Source organism: Ptychodera flava (assembly GCF_041260155.1).
Source record: "Ptychodera flava strain L36383 chromosome 23 unlocalized genomic scaffold, AS_Pfla_20210202 Scaffold_24__1_contigs__length_23054250_pilon, whole genome shotgun sequence".
In the NCBI taxonomy this organism is placed as follows: Eukaryota; Metazoa; Hemichordata; class Enteropneusta; family Ptychoderidae; genus Ptychodera; species Ptychodera flava.
Genome location: NW_027248278.1, coordinates 7,633,673 through 7,656,366, shown reverse-complemented (window position 1 = coordinate 7,656,366; position 22,694 = coordinate 7,633,673). Strand labels below are relative to the sequence as shown.

The 22,694-nt window shown below is 40.0% G+C and overlaps 1 protein-coding gene across 2 annotated transcripts; it reads right to left on the bottom strand.

The window, feature by feature from the left end:
* Window positions 1-9,345: 9,345 nt before the first annotated feature.
* Window positions 9,346-21,516, bottom strand: LOC139124487 (uncharacterized). Of its 2 annotated transcripts, XR_011549926.1 has the most exons (8): window positions 21,082-21,516; window positions 20,698-20,728; window positions 20,150-20,260; window positions 18,035-18,154; window positions 15,435-15,513; window positions 14,473-14,526; window positions 11,766-11,879; window positions 9,346-10,664 (listed from the first exon to the last, which is right to left on the bottom strand). XR_011549926.1 is itself a non-coding variant. In XM_070690628.1 (5 exons), the coding sequence occupies exons 1-5, from the start codon at window positions 21,190-21,192 to the stop codon at window positions 15,359-15,361; spliced, it is 528 nt and encodes a 175-aa protein (XP_070546729.1). In that variant the 5' UTR covers window positions 21,193-21,261; the 3' UTR covers window positions 15,199-15,358. The 2 variants fall into 2 exon arrangements, 1 of the variants encoding a protein (XP_070546729.1); XM_070690628.1 differs by lacking the exons at window positions 9,346-10,664; window positions 11,766-11,879; window positions 14,473-14,526 and having other exon boundaries at window positions 15,199-15,513; window positions 21,082-21,261.
* Between the last annotated feature and the right edge of the window lie 1,178 nt (window positions 21,517-22,694).

The following is a 22,694-nucleotide window of genomic DNA, read 5'->3' as shown; positions in this document are numbered from 1 at the left end:
CATTGTGTATTGTATTTATGGTATTTATCGCGCTGGTTTTTGTGTACTTTAGGTTTACCGGTTCTGCTTGTATCATGGACCTATGCGATGTTCCTGCGAGTGACGGTTCTAAGGTTTGCGCTGCAGCTAGATGTAGGAAGATTATTCCTGCTGATGATAGCCATGACAAGTGTCTTGCATGTCGTAAGTGTTCAAAGGCTAAGCCTTGTGATATTTGCAAGGATTGGTCGGATGAACTGTGGCGCATTTTTACTAATCCTGAGTTGCTGCAAGGTAAGCAAACTTCAAAAGGTAAGTCTCAGAAGGACAAGTCCAGGAAGTCGGCTAGTAAGTGCAGCTGTCAATTTGCCCTCTGACGAGTCCTATGTTTCCAAGGACGAGATTGAGGGTATTCTGGACACTAGATTTGAGCAATTTTCGGAGGTTTCTTCTTTGTTGGCTGGTTTTCTTGCTCAATCTCAGAGTGCTGGTGTAACAGAGGGCAATCATGTGGAGCCCCAACACCAAAAGCACAGTCTGAATAGGGATTTACATGTGGACCCTACAGAGGTGATAAGTAATCAGGAGACGGCAGCTGTGTCGGGAGTTGTTCCACAGCCGTCTTACAAGTATAGAGATCCTGATTCTGTTTCTTTGTTTGCTCCGAGTGATCTTGATGAGAGCGCAGATGGAGACAGTCATTCTATGTCTAGGTCACAGGATTATGTGCGAAGTGACATTGCTCATTCTGATACTCATTCAGAATTTTCTACTGCTCATGCTGACATGTCAGAAGCTTTGTTGGGAAATGGCATGACATTATTAACATTATTAGGAATGTGCTTGGCTGTACCAAAGATGATAGCAATCATGGTCAACGTCAGTCTGTTTAACTTGTTGGAGATAGTTCGGTTACAGGTGCTCCTCGTTTGCCCATTGAGGGACTGATTGCACAAAGATGGACAGCTATTCAGAAGAGTTCGCCAAGAGTGTCAAAGTACACAAAGTCTGTAGACAAGAATTTCAGGTTCCTTGAATGAGACTTTGAGGAGTTTGCATGAGCGCCTAGTGTAGAAAGTTTTGTCCACACTAAATTGGCAGCTGATAAGAAACATTTTTTCAGCTAGGGATTGAGACGTTTTACCTATAAGGCTGATCTTGGACATCTTATGGTAGATAAAGCTCTCAAAGTTTTACTGAGATGCATTTCACATTCCTTGTTGGCAATCGATTTTGTACATACGTCAGTTTCACCAGGTTCTAAAATTCCTGATGACCAATTTTCTAAGCATTTGGAATTTTTGCAGTTTTCTCTAACTTCTTCGGCAGATCAACTTTTGTGTGCCATTGCTTTGTCAGTTTATGCCAGAAGGGAATTATTCCTTGATCAGATGGATTTCCCCACAAGATCAACTCAAAATCGTTTGATATGACTAAGCTTCCTATTCGGGGTGATAAACTCTTCCATGGAGAAGTCTCAGACATTTTTCACCAGGAAGCTGAAGCGGCTAGAGATGTTAGGGAAATAGTCTCCCTTTCTAGACCAAGGGATAAGAAGAGCTTTAGGCCACCAGTGCCGCCCTTTCCGGATAAGCCAAGAGACCATTCTTTTAAACATTGACGGTTTGCCAGGGGCTCAGTGTGTAAATCTAGCACAGTTAAATATTCAAATTCCTTTTCTGGAGGTGTCAGTAGGGGGAAGATTATCTCTTTTCAGTCAGCACTGGGCCAAGATTACCAACGACCCATGGGTTTTGAGGGTGGTTTCAGAAGGTTATCGCTTGGAATTTCTTCAAGTTCTCCCTCTTACAAGCAAGGTTATAAATTTTCCTTTTCCGTCGGATTTAGGAAAGAGAAATGCTATCCTTAAGGAAATAGAATCATTAATCTCAAAGAGGGTTATCGAGCTTGTCACAGACAGATCAAAAATTTTTTACAGCTCAATGTTTCTAATTCCAAAGAGATCAGGGGGGTGGAGACCAATTTTTAATCTCCGCCCGTTAAACCATTTTCTCAAAAAGAAACACTTCAAGATGGAAACTCTACGTTCAGTTTTTTCAGATCTGTTAAAAGGGCATTATGCTATGTTGTGGGTTCGAACCCGATTGAAAACTAGCCGTATTTTAATCGATATAACAGACGCTTATCAACATATCCTTATTCACCCAGACTGCAGACATTTTCTCAGGTTTGCAGTGCAGGGCAAGGTGTTTCAGTTTCGGACACTGCCTTTCGGTCTGTCGTCAGCACCCCGTGTGTTTACCAAGGTCACAGCAGTTTGGGTGCCTTTCTTCGAAAGCAACAAATTTATGTCCACATGTATCTCGACGATTGGCTAGCCAGGCAAACGCAGATCAGGTTATTGCAGCGGGATACAGCACGTATTTTAAGGACAGCTATCAGTCTAGGCTGGCTACCAAACGAAAAGAAGTCAGAACTTTGCCCCAGTCAGAGTCCCTGGAGCCCCCAGAGGTTACAATAACCACGGATGCTTCAATGCAAGGTTGGGGGCTCATATGGGAGATTTGACCATTTCAGGAGTCTGGTCAGTAGCCCAGAGACAAGAGCACATAAACTTTCTCGAGCTTCAGGCAGTATGGGAAAGTTTAAAGGCCTTCGTCCCTCATATCTTAGGGAGATTCTTGTAAGGTAAGACAATTCAACCGTAGTATCGTATTTGAACAGGCAAGGGGGAACACGGTCTCCATCTCTCTGCATCCTCACTTGGCATCTAATGAATTGGTGCATTATCAGAAATATCAGGATCAGGGCAGCTCACATACCAGGCAGGTGCAATCTAATAGCAGATGCTCTGTCCAGGAGACGACCTATCCCAACAGAGTGGATGTTAAAACATCAGGTGGTAGAGTCCCTTTTCAAGGTGTTAGACAGGCCTCACATAGATCTGTTTGCAACCGCACACAATGCCCACCTGCAGGTGTATTGTTCTCCAGTTCCAGACCAAAGAGCAGAGGCAGTGGATGCCTTTTCAGTTCCCTGGACAAACATGTTTGCTTACGCGTTTCTTCCAGTGTCTCTAGTTCCCAGAGTACTAAGCAAGATGAGACACGAGGAGTGTGTTGTCATTCTGATTGCACCGAATTGGCCAAGACAACCGTAGTTTCCTTGATTGCTGGAGCTGCTAATAGAGATTCCAATAAAGCTACCAGAGACCCAGACATTCTGAGCCAACCGTTGTCAGCCAACCGTGTCGGGTTTTCTTCACTCAGATCCATCAGTCCTCCAGTTGACTGCTTGGAAACTGTCAAGAAACGTTTTTGCTCAGAGGGATTTTCAGCGAGAGCTGCAGAATATGCAGCGAACTCTTGTAGATCATCAACCATTAAATCATACGATTCAGGTTCAGAGTATTCAGTGATTGGTGCAAAGAACATGATGTCGATCCCATGCATCCATCTCTAAGTTCTGTAGGTGATTTTCTGGTTTTTCTTTATGAGGCTAGGGGTCTAAAGCCCCAAAACTATTTCAACATATCGTTCAGCGTTGAGTTTTTTCCTTCCGAGTTATGGTGAACATAGTGTAGGTCAGCATCCTCTTTTGGATAGTCTGATTAAAGAGTTTTTTGTTAAGCGTCCTCCTCAGAGGAGACTTTTGCCTTCTTGGAGTCTTCCTTTAGTGTTAGACTCATTAAAGCCAGCTCCTTACGAGCCTATTAGTGAATCTGGTTTGAAGTATTCAACTATGAAGACTGTTTTTCTCATAGCTGTGGCGTCTGCGCGTAGACGTAGTGAGATTCACGCTTTGTCTATCAACAGTGCTTATCTCAGATGGGATCCTACAGGTGTTAGATTGTTGCCTAAGGCAGGTATTCTGTCAAAGAATGAATCCGTATCTCGTGTTGGTACAGAGATATTAATTCCGAGTCTTGAAAACATTTCAAGTGATCCTCAGGATAAACTCATTTGTCCTTGTAGGGCCCTTCGTTACTACATTAGGATGACTGCACAACTTCTGGTAATACAGAACAGTTGTTCATTAAGGTGTATCCAGGTCACATGGTCCAGCGTCCAACGACACTATTTCTGGTGGTTAAGGGATACAATCCAACTTGCCTATGATTCTTCTGATGGCCATTGTAGACTTGTGCATTCCATCAGAGCACATGACACGCGAGCTATGGCTGCCTCATGGGCTTTGTTTAAAGGAGTGTCAGTGGATGACTTTTGTAAAGCTGGTTTTTGGGCTTCTCCAAATACCTTATTTACTTTTACCTCAAGGATGTGCCTATGGAAGTTAGTTTTGCTTTAGGTTCATTGACGTGTGGCTCTACCTAGGTTGGGAGTCTTTGTTTGACATACCTTCCTCAATTTAAGCTTTGGATTCTGTGTAACCCAAACGTAACAGTGACAGGTAAGTAGGAGGATGAAGCAGAAGGAAAGTTTCCCCCAGGAAACATCTTTTTCTGCGAGAACTCCTACTTACCTGCCACTCTTCCCTCCCTCCTCCAACTATTTTGATAGTGTATTATGGAGGTTGAGAACTGTTTGAATATGGAATCTCATGGCGGTTTCCGCCTGGGATGAGATCACGTGTATTTAAATTTTTGCCTCGTTCTGGAAGGCAGCAAATGAGATAACCCAAAAGTAACAGTGACAGGTAAGTAGGAGTTCTCGCAGAAAGATGTTTCCTGGGGGGAAACTTTCATTCTGTGTTGGTCGAACATAATAATAGGCTGATAGCTTTCATTTGCTAGGGGCAAGCGATAAAGCTGTTCAAGGGAAAATGGCGTGCTTGTTGTACGTTTTTTGGCGAACAAGTCCATTACATTCTTGTCTCGAATCATTAGTTGGAAATGTTGCTGTTTCGGGGTTCTTCGAAAGAAGCCCTGTGCAGGCTGTGGGCGGGAATATAATAAACATTAATTGTTTGCGGAGGTTTGATCACAGGGAGGGAAAATTCATACGACGGAATAGGGAAGAGACAGGACCAAAGCGAGAATGTTTTGTTTGTGAAGGGCGAAGAGATGGAAAACTAAAGAGGGGTAGCTGCAATAATTCTAACCTTCGTGGGCCGTGGGGCTTAGCCTTCTGTCGCGCGGCTCGCGCCTTGTCGAAACCAAGGCAACTAGTGGGGAGAGGGAGAGGGGAAACTAGTGGGGAGAGGGGCAACTAGTGGTTGCAAAGGGGAAACGGTTAAAATAGAAGCGGCAAGGTAGATGTGAATTAACTTGACTTCCCCCCAAAATATTCATTTTCTTTACAATCCACAAGAAAATAGTATGTTTTAATACAAACAAAACACCTCTGGTCGCAATACTCCCCACTCGGCTAGTAGGCAGCATCGTGTCCAGTGTGTTCTGAAATTATCATCCCTTCCCCTAGCTTACCTGCAGCCGGGTTCGAAAAATTAGATTGAAACACATGATTATGGCATGATACTTCTCAGTAATTGTATTTCATGTAAGTAAAACATGTTAAACATTCTCACACAAGGTTAGCGTAAAAATACTAACATACCAGTACGGATTCGGCTTGCTCCGAGTAAAGACACACATTTTTTGCGTGTTCAAATATCCTGCATTTTTGCTAGACTATACAGAATTTTATATCTTGTACCAATGACACAGTATGTCAATGTTTTTGTCAAAGGTTCTCTTTCGGTATTCAAGCGTCGGTTTTTTTTGCATAAACACAAAAATCAGTAAGTATAAAAGTATGTGATAAGCTTCAATGGAAGTGGTAAATTTCTTTCACTATTGTCTTTGTATCGCAACTTTATTTTTAGTGTAATTGATCTGGTCAAGTCCATCAGTATACATTCCAAACTAAAAGCCCATTACATATTCAAACCACCAATCAGCTGAAATGGTAACTTTCATCGGCCTTGGTCAAGTCCTTCCTGTTTCTGCACCAAATTTAGAACGTTCATTAAAATACAAATTAACAAGTAGCTGACATGAAAATGCAGAAAACTTTTCACCAGCATACTATTTCTGTCTAATTAATATTCAAGTTTCATGAAATTTGGTATATCCTTCCAGTATCATATTGGAAAGTTTAAAAATATAAAAATAAGTAACTAGCTGATGTAAAAATGCTAAAACGACTTTAATTCATGTTTTATCATAGTACATTCAATTCACATAAAAAGTTTTGTCAACATTGATTTAGTCAATCAAGATTTATAATTTTTAATAAAATAATTACTAACTATGCAAATTTGTCTTAAGTTTGTACAAAAAATGCTAAAACGACTTTCAATATTGTTATACCCTAGTAACTCCAATTTAAATAGCAAGATTCGTCAACTTTAGTGAAGGCAATCAAGATGTATATCCCTCATTAGGAATATTAATTAAACATGTAAACAGTAATTATTCATCTTAAACGGCTAAAACTACTTCCAACGTACAATCTTTACTGTAAAAAGGAAGGTTTGTAAACTTTTGCCAAGTCAATCAAAAATATTGGTGAGATATTAGCTTACATGTGTGAACACTTGAGCTAAAACTCCTAGGTCACCGTGCAAAATTTGGTACTAGGGAAGCCAATTGCTTGACATTTACTGATATTTGAAATTCAAATCGACCGTCATCCTCGTGTTAACTCTATCAGTAATGAACAGGCTTGGACATTAGCAACCATTGAGAGTCCGAATTTCTGCCCCAAAGACCCATTCTATCTTGATCGGACGACCTTCTGCCGTCGTAGAGAGACGGGTCATGTTGTCTGCGCCTGATTGGCTTTTTTGTTTGTTTTCATCAGGTATCAAACTCTCAAATGAGCAAATAAATAGCAAAAAAATGCCTCCCTTGGCATCGTGTCACTAACATGAGAAGTCACGTATATTTTAAGTGGCCACGGTCATTTAAAAGGCCATGGTCTTCCGTGACTCCTTAAAACGACTGAACACAAAGGCATTCTAAAGGTCAACTAATCCGCGACAGTCATTGGTCACTAAGGTCAGCCAAGAATTGTAGCTGCCTAGCCACCTGCAGTTTATTGAGGGCACAGTTCTATACATCGGCGCTGGCAATGTTCATTGTGAGTGTAATCCACTATGCTAAAAAGAAAGAAAGGAGAGATATAGCAAGCTTTGACGCTTCATTGCTATTCTCTTTCTTATGGCGTCCTATCTTTAGAACTATTTCCAAAGGGGGTTGTGAATTTTTTCTGTGTTGGTAAAACATAATAACAATCTGATAGTTTTCATTTGGTTGGGGTAGGCGATAAATCTGTTCAAGGGAAAACAATCTTCTGTTGTCGCTTAATAGCGAATGACATTCTTTTTTCGAATCATCGGGTGGAAATGTTGCTGTTTCGTGATGCTCCACGAGAAGCCCTGTGCAGGCTGTGGGCGCGCGTAGTAAGATTTAACTGCTTGCCTGAAGTTTGACGACGGGGAGGGAAAATTCATACAGGGCGGGAAAGTGTAGAGACAAGACTAAAGCGAGAATGTTTCGTTTGTGGAGAGCGAAGAGAGGGAAAACTAGAGAGAGGCAACTATCGTCGGACTGGGGCAACGTTTGAAATAGAAGCGGGAAGGAATAATGTGAACTAACTTGACTTCCCCTCAAAATCCATTTTCTTTACAATCCAAAAAATGATAGTCTGCTTAGAAATAAAACACTCCTGGTCACAATATCTCGCACTCGGCTGGTAGGCCGCGTAGTGTCCCTATTATGTGTTATGAAATTGCCCATCTCCTCCACTAGCTTACCTGTAGCCTTGCTCCTAAATTTAGATTGAAAAAGTGACCTCGACGTAATGCTTCTCGGTAATTTTATGTTATGTGAGTAACACAAGTTTTACATGCACACAGAATGTCAGCATGCATGAAAATAAGGAACGTACCATTACGGCTGGCGTCGGCTTGCTCAGAATAAGGACACCAGATCTATATCCCTAAGTGGGAAAGTTCATAAAATACGCAAACTAGTAATTAGGTGAACATACTAAAACAACCTTTAATGATGTTATACAGTGGTATCTTCAACGTAAACAACAAGTTTCCTGTCAATCCAGACATCGATGAGTCATTAGCTCGCATTTACTGTGTGAACACAAATCAGGGGTCATCGTGGAAAGTTTAGTGCTATAAGTTTGAGAAACAAATTACTTGACATTTACCGATCTATCAAATTCAAAACGGCTTCCATCCCTGTGGGAAAAATAACAAAGTCGGTGACTTTCAGATGAGTCCGTAGACTAGCAAAAGAAAAGTAATATTGAGAGTCCAAATATCTGTCCCCCAGACGCATTCTACCTAACCAGACTACCTACTAGCGTAGCAGAGAGAGAGACAAGTCAAGTTACCTGCGCCTTGCTGACCTTTTGTGTGTTATTATTTTCACTGGACATTAAACTCTGAAATGTCCAAATAAATTGTAAAATTCTCATCACTGGCAAACGCGTCATGAACGTTGGTACGAGATCACGTATTTTTCCACTCCCCAAGGTCATTCGTAACTATATATATCGACTGAAAGCGAAGACATTTTAAAGATTAGCTAATCGGCGACAGTCATAGGTCATAGGTCACTAAGGTCAGCCAGTAATTGTAGCCTTTTATCCCCTGCGGTTTATTGAAGCCATGGTTCTCTTTATCACCTTAGGAATGTTTATTGTGTGTGTACTTTACTATGATAGAAAAGGAAAAAGAAAAGATATGCCAAGCTTCGACGCTTTTTCGCCATTTTCTTTCTCACAGAGTCCCATCTTTAGAGCTACTTCCAAGGGGCATGATGTCAATATCCTGAATATTTCTGAGTTACTTGGACATGATTGATCAGATGATGGCCTGATGGCTTTTATTTGCTAGGAGCAGCCGATAAAGCTGTTCCAGGGCAAACAACGTATTTGTTGTCGGTTTCTTGGCGAACTGGTAGAAGTTCTTTTCTCGAATCAACAGGTGGAAGATGTTGCTTTTTCGAAGGAAGAGGAGGCTTCGAAAGAAGCCCTGTGGGCGGGCGTATAATAAGATTCAGTTGTTTGCGAAAGTTTGACGATGGGGAGAGAAATCCATCTGACGCGAGAGGGTAGAGGGGGGCCTTATGAGGAGACAGGTCCAAAAAGAAGTTTCGTTCGTGGGGAGTGAAGAGAGGGGGACTAGAGAGGGGAAAACTAGAGAGGCGCAACTAGTGGTCGGAAAGGGGAAACGTTTGAAATCGTAGTGGGAGGGCATGATGCGAATTTATTTGACTTTCTCTCCAAATATTCCTGCGTACAAAGCACGAGAAAATAGTCCGTTTACAAATAAAACACCTCTGGTCACAATATCTCGCAGTCGACTGGTTGGCTGCATAGTCTCCCTAGATGTTCTCTGTCATGGCCTATCCCTTCCATCGGCTAAGCTCAGTATAGCCAAAGTCCTGAATTTCCGTTGAAAAAAAATGACCATAAAAAGTAATGCTTCTCGGTAATTTTATTTCAAGTGAGTAAAACAAGTTTAATATGCACAAAGAAGGTTAGCGTGATATGGAAATAAGGATTGCACCATTACGGTTTAGGGTGCTCCGCTGAGGACATACACGTTCTTGTATGTTCCAATATTCTGCAACTTTTTGTTGACTTTACAGATCGTTAGTATCTTGCACAAATGACACACCATGTAAACATTTTTGTCAAAAATTCTCTTTAAGTATACAGCCGTATATATTTTTTCGCAGAAACAAACACGGATATGAAATGTATTTTAAATTTTTGCTTTACAGATGTCACTCTGACCACCCCTATCACAGCTTAAGGTCTAATGGTCGATCCAAAAATACCCCAGCAGCTACATCTTACTTCGCTATGTATTTTTACACTGTTTCTCATATTTCCTGCAGCTAAATCCCTTTGAATAATTGAAATTCTATCACAGATATTGTCACTTCTCTACGACTTATACGCATACCGGGCACGGCCGGTATTTTTATTGACAGTGTCCGGCCTGATACATAAAATCTCTTTTGTCAAAGATTCATTCGTATGCCATCACGGAAAAAAATCACTCCTATTGACCCTTTGAGTGCTGTAATTTTTCCCGCCAAACATTTAAGCGCAACTTTTAACCAATTTTAGAATTTTCCTGTAATTGTTTTGATAATTTTGGACCTACTGGGCAACACTTTCTATATGCTCGATTGCCTTGTTAAAATTTTGAGAAAAATCTGAAAAAAATAGTTGGACCTAAAAAAAATTCGTCTGCGTTAAATTTTATAAAGGTGGCAAAAATTGACTTCGGCACTCAAAGGGTTAACACCTTGATTGTTCACAAGAAATTGGGGTGAACAGGTTTACAGTTGCTTTAATATTGTACTAGACTAAGTGAAAACTGAAATCACTCTCTACAGAATACTGTCTGGTATGACACGAATTGCCTTTTAGAGTTACTGTTTCGATTAGATATAACCATGGTTACTAGATACCATGGTAACTGCGTACAGGAGGCATAACTGTATGTGGTTAGTAAAAACACATATTAATCTAAATCAAAGAATTGAACCTATTGAACTTGACTTATTGATTTATACTAATCTGGCATGGTGGTTAACGCTGATTGGTCGGTATCTCTGAGTTCCCGGATGTCAGTTTGTCGTCCTTGTAATACCTAATGTAATGTTTTCTTCATGGCAGCAATCTTCTTCTTCTTCTTAGCAGCCAGAAGAGATTTCTTACTCTTTACGTAACTCTTTACGTAACCTTTGCGCCCGACAGCCTTCCTTCCTTCGCTTTCCTTTCCTGTCGATAAACAAAGAAGAACACAATTTACCAGCCCGATGACCTCATAAATTTATCAAATCACCTTCAAGCGCATACGCGCTTTCGCACACATCGACGCATGCCACTTATTTTATTGTGTCCTACTAGCATTCAATACAATAAACAATGAAGTTTCAGACCATTTTGCCATTTTTTTTCTATTTTAGTAAGAAATATGACTCGCCCTGTCTTCTTCAGCAAGTGAAAATACTCCCAAAACGCGTCGTCAAAATGTCGTGCGTAACTGTCTCAGTCATTCTTTCTTATTGCTGACATGTGAATGAAAGACCGTATTGTGCATTGCTGTGACGTTTTGAATGGGTCCGGTTGCACGACTAAGGTCACTGTACTATCCCTTTTACGGCAATCACCTCCAGTGAAGGATGGTTGACTAAAGAAAATGTGTAGCTGAGGTTGTTCTTTCAGTCGCAGTTCATTCGAATTCGGTGTTTGCGACAGCTACTAATGAGAATTAGTTGTTATACCGGAACTGGTGTATGACCGTTTATTACAGCACAGTGACAATAAGCGTCAAGGGCGAGAAATACAGTGAGTGGAGGTTGGGGACCGCAGGAGTCTTTGCACGGACTAGTGATATTGCTAACCCACTGATCCCATAACAGCAAATATTGTCTGAACTTGTGTGCAACAAACTATGCAGGACTGCTAAGCCTGTCTGTTGGACCACTGGAAATGTATTTCTTGTTGTCAGGGAAACACCACAGTCCCGGGGAGCGGTACTCCTGATATTCTCATGCAGTGTGCTGCCCGCCGCGTCGAAAATGCAAATTTACCCATGTAAATTCCAAAAAATATGACCCATTGTTAGGGCTTTGCTTGACAAATTTTGGTAAATTTCACCTTTATTCTGTTACCTGTGAAGGTTTTCCTACAACACGGGACATTTGCTTTCAAATTATTAACGACCCATGCTTAGAGTCTTTCCGGATGATAATGAACTCTGCTTAGGGATTTTTTCGTGGAAAAGTAACCCGTTCGAGCTGCACACCTTTCTATGGGAGCATCCCCGGGACCACATCACACCCCCTGGCAAGAACATTCATAAGGTAATAAACTTACGGGAAACCAAGGCGCAGTCAGTGCAGTCTGTTCCAGGGTCACAAACGTCGGACACAGCGCCCTCACGACCATCATCACATTCGTCATCAAAACGGAAAACACACGAGTCGCAACCTGTGGAATTAATGATAGCATTAGCGGTCATACGGCTGTAACAGTGCAATATAGAACTTTCCTTTTAAAATCCCGTTTTCATTGTTTGCATCTACGACATCTACAAAATTTTACGTTTATTTTTATAAAGGCCATTTATGACCCCCTCACTGTTTTCTGAGGTCAAGTCAGGTCATACACGAGAAGAAAAGCCCGGCCAATAAGCAAACATGTTAGCAGAAAGACAAAAATATCCCTGAATAAATATACTAGACATTAGTGCTGTAGCATATTAATTAAGCTACCCAATTACATGATGGCAAATCAAAGAAGTTCGAAAGCACTTTTACAAATCTGATTCGGTCAGAGGGTAAAATCGCTATACGCTCAGGTGGGAACAGTAGACTACATCGAAGAGCCAAAGTGCAAATTCCCCAAGAACGCCATGCTTTCACTTCCGTCATGGAGTTCTGTTACAACAACAAGAATGGTGCTGGGTACGACCCGGGGGTTTCGACGTTTGTAGTTTGGCGGAATCGTGGGTACAAAGTTCCTATCAATGTATTCGGGGTTTACATACGATGACGTCATTGGTATTCTCATTGGTTGATTGCGCCACCGACACGCCTGGTTCTGATCGGGTAAAGTGTTGTTTACATTTATACGGTTGAAAGCCTCGGGTATTTGCTGAACAGGTCTCAAGCCTTGCGCTGCAGTCACCCCAGGAAAGAACAGTGCAAAACAAACCATATCTTTTAGGTTTACATATTCGTTAACAAACGAGGTTCTTTACAAACAGGCAGAATACAAGCAAAGAAGAAACGCAGTTAAGACTATTAACCAGTTGAACCCGAAACTCTAAAAACATCAAAACTTTCAAAATATGACCTCTTTATGTCTTTAATACAAAAATTGTAAGCTTTGTCGTGCCTATCGATTTTGAAATCTCCCATGCCACATAACTGTTTCTGTTGCATAGTAATGCAACTTGCAGGCGACAATTTTCAGTTAGTTTATACCAAAAAATAGTTATTTTTATGCTAGAGAAAAAACCTATTGTTCTTCGCATTTTTCGACAAAGGGAAGGAGGCGGCAAGCATGTTTTGTTGAATTTTTACAGAACAGCAAATCTCTCACTAATTTGATTGCTACTGATGACTTTCATTCTAGATTTTACAAACTGTCCAGGGTTTACAGAATAAATTCTCAGCATTTTAGAAAATTGGAAACTATCACCAAAAGCACTAGAATACTTGCAATGCGGAAGTATTAGCCATAATTTACCAAAATGAGATCCAAATCGGCTAAAGTATAAGCGATGATTCCGAGGAATACTTTAATTATTCTACAAGTGCTCACCAACGTCAGGTCATGGCATAATGTTTTCGGTATTTGCAATGCAGCGTTAATACCCTGCAAATAAACCGTGGTCGTATTTTAAGTCATCGTGTGTGTTACTTTTTTCTGTATTTCGTATTCTGTTCTAGTTTGTCCGTCGCTCCAATTATGTATCTGCTATACTTAGTAACTCTACATCCCTAAGGCCATATTACAGGAAATTCTTTTTTTTCTCCGGTTTTCCTAGCGGGCCGGTACGCTTTTAATACGATTCGAACTAATTTGGGAGAATTGGATCTTTATATTTTTCAAACTTCTCAAAACTGTTGGGTGCCCTGTAACTGAATTACAGTTATACAAATTACTCATGAAAAAAGTGCATTTCTTAGAGAGAAAAGCAGAGGAGCTTACATTTGCAGATTAAACCGACATTAGTTGACTATCCAATTATCCAAAATTAGTTCCAATCGTTGTTGTTTTTTATTTGTGCACTAAATTTACCCAATAATTTTTATAAATCTCTGGTCATGGAAAATACAGAACATTGTATCGTTCCAAAGAAGTTATTCAATAAAAGAATAAAACTCGAAACATATATTAGGCAAGCAATGATCAAAATAATAACACGTTCAAAATCTACGAAACGAGACTCGGTCTAAAAGTTTGTACACCAGGACTTGTTCACGGTAGATTATCTGGCACTTTCAACAAGAAAAGTAAATTAACACTTGAAGAACAAAATTCCGAAGGAAAATTCTGAATTCTTAGTGTCATCATGAAAAACGTATCTCCATCCCCTCGACTTTCTGGTTCTTTCGTTTCTCCTGGGATTTTTGTGTCCGTCTGGCATGATTGCCTTTACTTTTCTGTGTATTAATAGATAAATATAGGTTCTGACCAAGTTTAAGGTATGGCCCCGCGAAAGTGAAATACTTCAACTTTTGCTCAAACTTTCTAAATGAAACTCCCAACCATTCTCTTATCAAATCAAGAATAAAAATAAGGGGACACCTTGCAAAATTTGGTACTGGGTAAATACCAATATAATACCAATATTTTGAAATTTAAAATGGCCACTATCCCCGTTTTACTCTACGGGAAAACTATAATATTTTATTTTCGAAAAACTAAGACGACGAAAATTGTTCTTAAACTAAGAGCTTTAAAATGAGCCCCCATAAGTGGTAGATCAGAACAGAGAAAAATAATTAAGAGTTCCAATATCTGTCTCAGAGACGCATTCTACTTCAAATGACACTTAAGGATTATTACGAACCCATACTACAGTCATCGCAGTCGGTACCAAACTCGCAGGCGTCAGTGACAGACCCTGGGTAGTCTCGTTTACCAGACTCGTCGCTTCGCCACTGCAAAGTGCGCCGCTGGCGGTAGGACATGGCGAGTCGCGGAGCGACGAGCTTCGAGTCGCGAAGCGACGAGGGTCTGGTGACTACCACTGCATTCCACTGTGATGACGCAACAGGACAGGCGGAGAACCAAATTTAAATATGACCTTGACCTACTTGAATATTCAATCCGAAAAACCAAGACAAATGCATGTGTTTTCAATATGCGATAGTCAACATCGAGCTCGTCGCAAATGTCCGGGGCAAATGTACTCTGTAGACAGTGACCATGCTGAAACTCCCGTGAAAATATACGGAGAGCATGTGAAGACAACAGCCAACAGACTTCCCGTACCGAGTTGGCAAGTTTACGAAGACGTCATTCCCCCCCCCCGCCCCCCCCCCCCCCGTAGAAAAGCCTGCAATTGCTTCAATTTGCTCGTCTTTCAGGCATTCTATGGCTAATTTTTCTTTGCCATGATTGCTTTCCTAAGTTCGGCTGTCAGCCCCATTTTCGCCAGTTGAATTTACGCACGTCCGCGTACTGTGAATGCCCAGTGCGTCGTTTGGGGAATCCGAGGGAATCCTTTTATGTATGTCATATCATTGCGTAGTCGAGCTTATTGACGTTGTCAGTCATAGAAGTTTCTCATAGTTGTTGGTAGATATTTTTACAAGCCCCTCCTTCTATTGAATATGCATCAAAGTTTGCCTGTTGTCGTGGTTGTCGATTGAGCCATGTGATTGGTGGGTATAAATATCTTGGAATGCGGAAGTCAGTAGTCTCCAGACCCCGTCGCCCAGCCAGTGGAAAAATTACTTCATGTTCCTACCGCCAGCGGCGCACTTTGCACTGGCGAAGCGACGCGGTCTGGAAGCGAGACTGACAGACCCTGGGCCACCGTCGTCGCACTCTTGGTCATACGCATGCTCACAGGTGTTGTTGCAATCCAGCGAGTCATCAAGGCCGGCTGAAAAAAGATTGTGAAACTTTAGAACTTTGGGTAGTATGCGCCTCGAAAGTGGAAGACTTAAAAGTTTTGCTCGAACTTTCCCCAATGAAACTTTTGACCATAATCTTACCAAATCAACAATAGAAATCAATAGTCAAAATTTGGTACTACAGAGACAAGTTACCTTACTTGTACCGATATTTGAAATTCAAAATGGGCGTCATCTCTGTCTATACTCTATGGGGAAAATAGACGTTTCGTTTATCGAAAATCTGAGATCTAGACGGTGAAAAGTTTTCTTACACCAAGCGCTTTAAAATGACCCCCACAAGTGGCAGATCAGAAAAAAATTAAAGTGAAAAAGTATTATGCTCTGCTACAAAAATGTGTTCATCTTTCTCAAGGTGAAATTATGAAAATCAAGAAATTGTGTTCATTTGGATATATTTGCGCTGGCTTATTCAGCGATTAGAAATCTGTCTACTTTTTGAACAAAGTTGTCGGCTGAGTTGATTTTCAGTCGCATATTGCAAATTGGGGAGTGAGCAGCAATATGTATGGGGCTGTTCTTTACCAAACTTGCTCATCTCAAGCCTTTTCAGCTACAGCTAAATATTACAAAAAAGGCAGTGACGAACCTAACAAATTTTCCTTGCGTCCAAAATTAGAAACAACATCTAGCAAAGTGATTCTCACTCAGCCTGAATAAAGTGAACATAAAAATGAAAAATATTGCAACACGATTTGAACTAGTTTGGGATAATTGGATAGTTAATTAAAGGCCCTATAGCTGTATCTTTTAGCAATATTTTTTGTGATTTTACTTCCAAACTAAACAGGTTCATGGGAATGTTCTCATTGAGGGGTAGTTATACAGGTAGAATAAATTGTCCACTGGGTCTACATGTGCAATTTTGAGCAAGATAAATAATAAATGTTTGCCCAAACATAAAATGGCGCCCTCATACAAATAAAGCAAAAACACAGTACGCAGTGCATATATGCATTGGAATCTTCACAGAAACAACAGAGTAGTCCAATATAATGCATAGTGCTGAATGTTTTCCACTGGGACACCATATGCTATATTTTCTTTGTAATATTACCAATTTTTAAAAATGGCGGGAAATCAAAATAACGGTTAAAATTTAAATTTACTTGTCCAATTTTCAGTGGTAAAAGACTATATCCTTTAAATCTGTAGAATTTAAAGAAAACCAGAGAAAATAGAAAGCCTTTTTCAGGTCGACAAATTTCAAGAGTTACAGCTACAGGGCTAGTTAATTAATGTCGGTTTAATCTGCAAATGTAAGCACATCTGCTTTTCTTTTTTAAGCAATGCACTTGTTTTATGAGTAATTTGTAATATTGCAACATTCAGCTATAGGGCACCTAACAGTTTTGAGAAATTTGAACAACATGAAGATCCAATTTTATCCCAAATTAGTTCAATCGCGTTTTGCTGACTTAATGTGCCTGAAAGTGAAAGACTCGGACTTTTACTAAAACTTTCTTTATGAAATTTAAATCTTTCTCTTTCAAAATCAAGAACAAAAATCACCAGAAAAACAAATTATCCAAAGTTTACTGATATTTCAAATTGAAACTGGCCGCCATCCCTATGTAAGCTCTGTCTCTAAATGAAATTTACAATTTTTACAAAAAGATGAGACGCTAAGCATTTCATTTTTTCGAGAGCTTTAAAACGAGCCTTTACAATGTGTAGGGCAGGAAAGTATCGTAAAAAATGCTGAATTGGAATATTTGTCCCAGAGATGCATTCTACTCTTGGGAGGCTACAAGATGGCAAATTTTGCCTTTCCATGGAGCTCACAATTTGAAGGCACGCGCTGACATCATTATATTTAAATTGAATACTGAATTAGAGGGTTATATTATAATAGTATTTCCTGCAAAATAACTTGAAGACAACATTTCTGCTTGTTGCCGCTGAGCAAAACTAAAGGTGATAAAGTTATACATCCATGTGTAGCACTACATTCGGTCAAAATTGGGGAGGTCTGTTTGCAAGGCCCCAATAACGGCTGATAAGAAACATTACAGAGACTAGACTGAGAGATTCAGTGGTGTATGGGTTTCACCAAACTCCAATCTCAACCAGGACTGAAAGCGTGGCATACTGCTGTGAACTCACAGAAAACAGCGTACCGCACAACTTATGCAGTAGGCCTCTAAAACACCCAAGATGACGTTTAGCCCGGAGTGTAGCCTAAGTTATATGGGTTTACATAATAACAAGAATTTGTCTACACCACCCCGGGAGCCATTTTAGCAAACTTTGTGTCCAACATGTGGTCAATAACTCAACTCCACAACATGATTGGTGACAAGCATGATTTTGTTGGAAGACAGATACTCATCACTCTGCCTTCAGTCATGGTTGGGCTGGAGTTTGCGGAGGTACATACATGGTTAAATTTTTAGTCCACACAGAGACTTATCTGGGTTTTTTTTTTGATTTGTTTTGTTTGTTTGTTTGTTCGTTTTTCATGACCCGAAGTAAACAATCGTTACTGACCTAGAATACAGTCGTAGCAATCTGTACCGAATTCACACAAATCAGTGACGGATCCTGGACCGCCGTCATCGCATTCATCGTCGAAAGCATATAGTTCACAAGAGTTGTCACAATCCGAATCTGAAAGAAAATATCTGTCAGCGTGGACGCCGATATAGTAGTCTGTGCAAAACATTAGATATCAGGTATTTACCTTCTAGCTATACACTTGAAATTTTAATAACCCTTGGGCCTTTGGAGCTTTGGTCTCTTCAATAAAAACATTCTGTTCAATAAAGAGTTGAACAAGTATGTCTCCGGCCAACTCTTGTCTTGCTGGTCATAATCGTGCTCTAATCTTGACCATCAAAAAGACGACAGGCAAAGCGGTGTGCGAGTAGCGTCTGGTACACTATTATGTTGTCGGGTCGGTCAAAATAAAAATTAACAGCGAAATATATAAAGTTTTGCCGAAAGGGTTTTGTGTCAATAAACTTCACATAATGGCGTCGCTTTTGTTCAGTTCAATTCTTGTGTATACTTTATATTTTGGTTCAGTTTGTGTGAGTAATATTTGAATGTGGAATTCACTTTAACCCTTTGAGTGCTGTAATTTTTCCCACCAAAATGTTACTGCCTCAGTTTACCAATCTTCTATGATTTTTTCTGAATTTTTTTATAATTTTAGACCAAATGGACGTCATATTTTATTGGCAACAGTTTTTTATCAAAATTTTGGCAAAAATCTGAGAAAAATTGACTTTGGTATATTTTATAAAGATGAGAAAAATTGGCGTTGGCGCTCAAAGGGTTAAGGGTATTATATGGTTGTTGTACAGTGTGGCAACATTTTTGTCCAGTCTCCTAATTCAATACATCAGTCGATATTTCTTGCCAAATTTTTGCAATGACTGTGCATTTTACACGTACAGACGCTGTGTTTAGAGCTAAATAGCGAGTTTCTCAACAAGTTTTGCTTTACTCCAATAAACATTTCATGCTTTAGAGAGTAGATCAATTATTTGTAATTTGCATACAGAACAAAAATAGTTGGAAAAATCATCCAAAGTTACTGCTTATTACCCTTTAAGGTAGCTACATACCTTTTAGACACTTTCAGATTTTTATTTTTTTCTCAGTTGAACACGTCCCAAACCCCAATAAAGTATACATTTTCTAAAAGCCCTGATATAGAGCTATCCGACCAAGCACAGTACACGGTCATTATTTGCATAAGAGTCACGTGACAAGCGTTTTGCTGAACCTTCCAAAAACCGGTTTTTCCCGCCTTATGCGAACACGCTGCAAGATTTCCGGTTGGAATTTCTTCATTGACAAGCCTTGACAATATCCTTCAAAACCGTGTCTGGGATTTTCTTTATATGCCTTTGTTTTTTTTAATGCGCTCTTAAAGGTGTTAGATGAAGGTGCTTTTCAAGGAATTTTAATTATCACGCCATATAATTTGAATGGAGCCTCCGGGAAAAAATCGCAGACACGGTTTTGAAGGATATTGTCAAGGCTTGTCAATGAAGATATTCTAACCGAAAATCTTGCAGCTTGTTTGCATAAGGCGGGAAAAACCGGTTTTTGGAAGGTTCAGCAAAACGCTTGTCACGTGACTCTTATGCAAATAATGACCGTGTACTGTACTTGGTCGGATAGGTCTATATCAGGGCTTTCAGAAAATGTATACTTTATTGGGGTTTGGGACGTGTTCAACTGAGAAAAAAATAAGAATCTGAAAGTGTCTAAAGGTATGTAGCTACCTTAAGGTGCTATGCACCTCAAAAGTGAAAGACTTAAACTTTTGCTCAAACTTTCCTCGATGAAACTTTCAACCATTCTCTTTCCAAATCATCAATAAAAATCAGGGGTCACCTGCAAAGTTTGGCACGAGCGAAACACATTATCTAGCACTTACTGATATTTGACATTCAAAACAGTAGCCATCCCAGTAACTCAACGAGAGGTGAAATTTGCAATTTTCAGAAATCTAAGACGGTATATATGTTGACTCAATGAGTTTTTAAATAATCTCCCACAAGTGGTAGATCAGAAAAGAACTTTTGAGTCCGATTGTCCTGTCCCGAGGCGCATTCCACTGTAAATGTACAGAAAATAGTTGATACTAACCAAAACTACAGTCGGTGCAATCAGTACCGGAGTCACAGAAGTCGGTCACGGATCCAGGACTGCCGTCATCGCAAAAATCATCGAACGAAAATTCGCAAGAATCGTCACAATCTAGCAAAAATAGAAACAGTGAGGGAATTTCAATGAGGAAAGGTTTCTCTGACATACAACCTAGTTATGTGAATTTGGTGAAGTAAGGGTAAATTTGCAGAGTATATGAGAGGTTGTTTTCATCGAGAAATCTTACATACTTGCAACATTCTTTTCATATGTCAAGGTCTCTTCAATGCCTCATGCTTCACTATATGGCTAGTTATCTGTCTGTTTGTCCGCATGCCTGTCTGTTCGTCGTATTCATCTATCTATCTCTCTGTCGACCTTTTGTCTTTTTGTTTGTCTATCAATCTATCTATTATCTATCTATCTATTATCTATCTATCTATCTATCTATCTATCTATCTATCTATCTATCTATCTATCTATCTATCTCTCTTATCTAACTTTGATCTTTCTTAAGTTCTTTTTCTTTTTTCTATCTCAAAACTTACCATCTCGACGGAAGGACTTCAGTGAACGAAGCTGTACATTAAAACAAGATGCAAAAAAATGTTGTTAATACATACCGCACTATCTATACTGAGTCGCAGAAGTGGATTCTTTTTGTACCCTTAATCATAACCATTCGTGTGTACCAGTGCGCTTGTAAAGTATTGTATTTGTCTTCATTTAAAAAATTTTAACTCTAATACGATGTATTTCGCAACTACCTCCAGTTTATTTATATAATTCGAAGTTTACAACGACGCAGCAGGTCAAAGTACTCCAAGACACACTCTCGTTGGTCATGCCATATCACAGTCAAACGTCATCACTACCACATCAGGTATTAAGCAATCGAACTCACAAAAATTCTCTAGAAAATAGTAATTTACCTCCTTTTCGGCACGATTTTTCAGCTTTCGCAGAAACAGACTGGCCTTGGAATCTGCCAAAACCAGGACCACGACGGCGAACAGAACGGCGGCAAACAACAAGCGAGTCATCGTCAGTGAACTACCAAAGTTCAGAGCTGCCGGACCACAGTGAAGAAGATTTGACCGTCCGTGTTCTTTTATTTATTCGTTCGGAGAACCCGGCATCTTTGAAGACGCTGTCTGATTGGACTAGATATGGCATGTTATTTGTTGTTTCGTTTCCATGACAATAGTCTTGTTAGTCTTGGTAAGTTAATCATATAATTTGTGTACCAAGCTTCAACTCTGACATTTGCGACTGGCTGAACAAATATGATAAAAAGAACAAAAAAGCGAGTCTGTCTTGGCAGCAAAAAAAACTGGAACCACCCTTCTCGTGTCTCTGCTGAGCGTGAGAGCGATCACGACTCTCGCCACGGTACATAGACACCGGGAACACGCATGCAGGGCGCGGTTATATTTTCCCACAGACGGGACACTGCACCCACGCAAAGCCCATGAAGTGAAGAGGCGCGTTCCAAAGATTGAATCATAATATCGCAACTCATTATCTATACCTCGGGTTGAAGACACAATATTGCTGAGAATGTCCTCCTCATTGGCATGACACCATTATTTCACAGTTTACCGACTTTCATAAGAATCCGATTAATATCAATGGGTCTTGATTCTTGACCAGTTTGTTAGTAGGTATATGCCACATCAGACAGCCCGACAAAATTACAAAAGATATGTGTTGAAATATTAAATATTTAATGCAAATGTTCTCTTAATGAATCAATGCATTATGCATTACTTAATTTGTTGGACGGACAGACAGACAGAAAGACATATAGGTCGATGGAAAAGCGGACGAGAGGCAACACCAAGGCAGACGGACAGACAGGCTGGGAAACAGACACTGTCAGACTGGCAGAAAATGAAAGAAAACCGTCGGTAAATGCCAGGCTAACAAATATACAAACAGATACAACTCTGGCAATTCGGTACAGAAAATAACTAAGGCGACGTTTCGGTGAACCAAAGGCATAAATAGAGACTAACAGACCCGTCAGGTGAACAGACAAATGTCACAGGGGGCAAAGTGGGAGTGGAACAGAACACATCTCGACATACTCGAGACATGCTTACGAGAACTACTTAACTCCGAACACTTGAGTTCAAGTGTGAATTTTGCTGTTAAATTTGTATGGTAATAGTGGATCCAGTTTGTTTTATTTCCCGTACAACTGGCGTTCTTTCAGATCAAAATGTCGCCGATATAACAATTCTTGTGGTAAAGTAATCAATTCATACTCACTCTCCGGTGAAAATTCCTACAGTTTAATGTCAGTGGACTTTGACAATTAAACTTATCGAAATCACGTCTTTAAGACAAGATACTGTCCTAGATCCTGTTCATTTTCAATAAGTTAATATACAGACACTTTGAAAGTACACAATCATCTCCATATTATAGCAACATAAAATGATTCGTTGCTGGCACGTAAAGCTATCCCTTCCTGACACCGTAATGCCCGTATCCTTAAAAACACAAGTTTTCAACCCTCTATGACACTTAAACAAGGAGA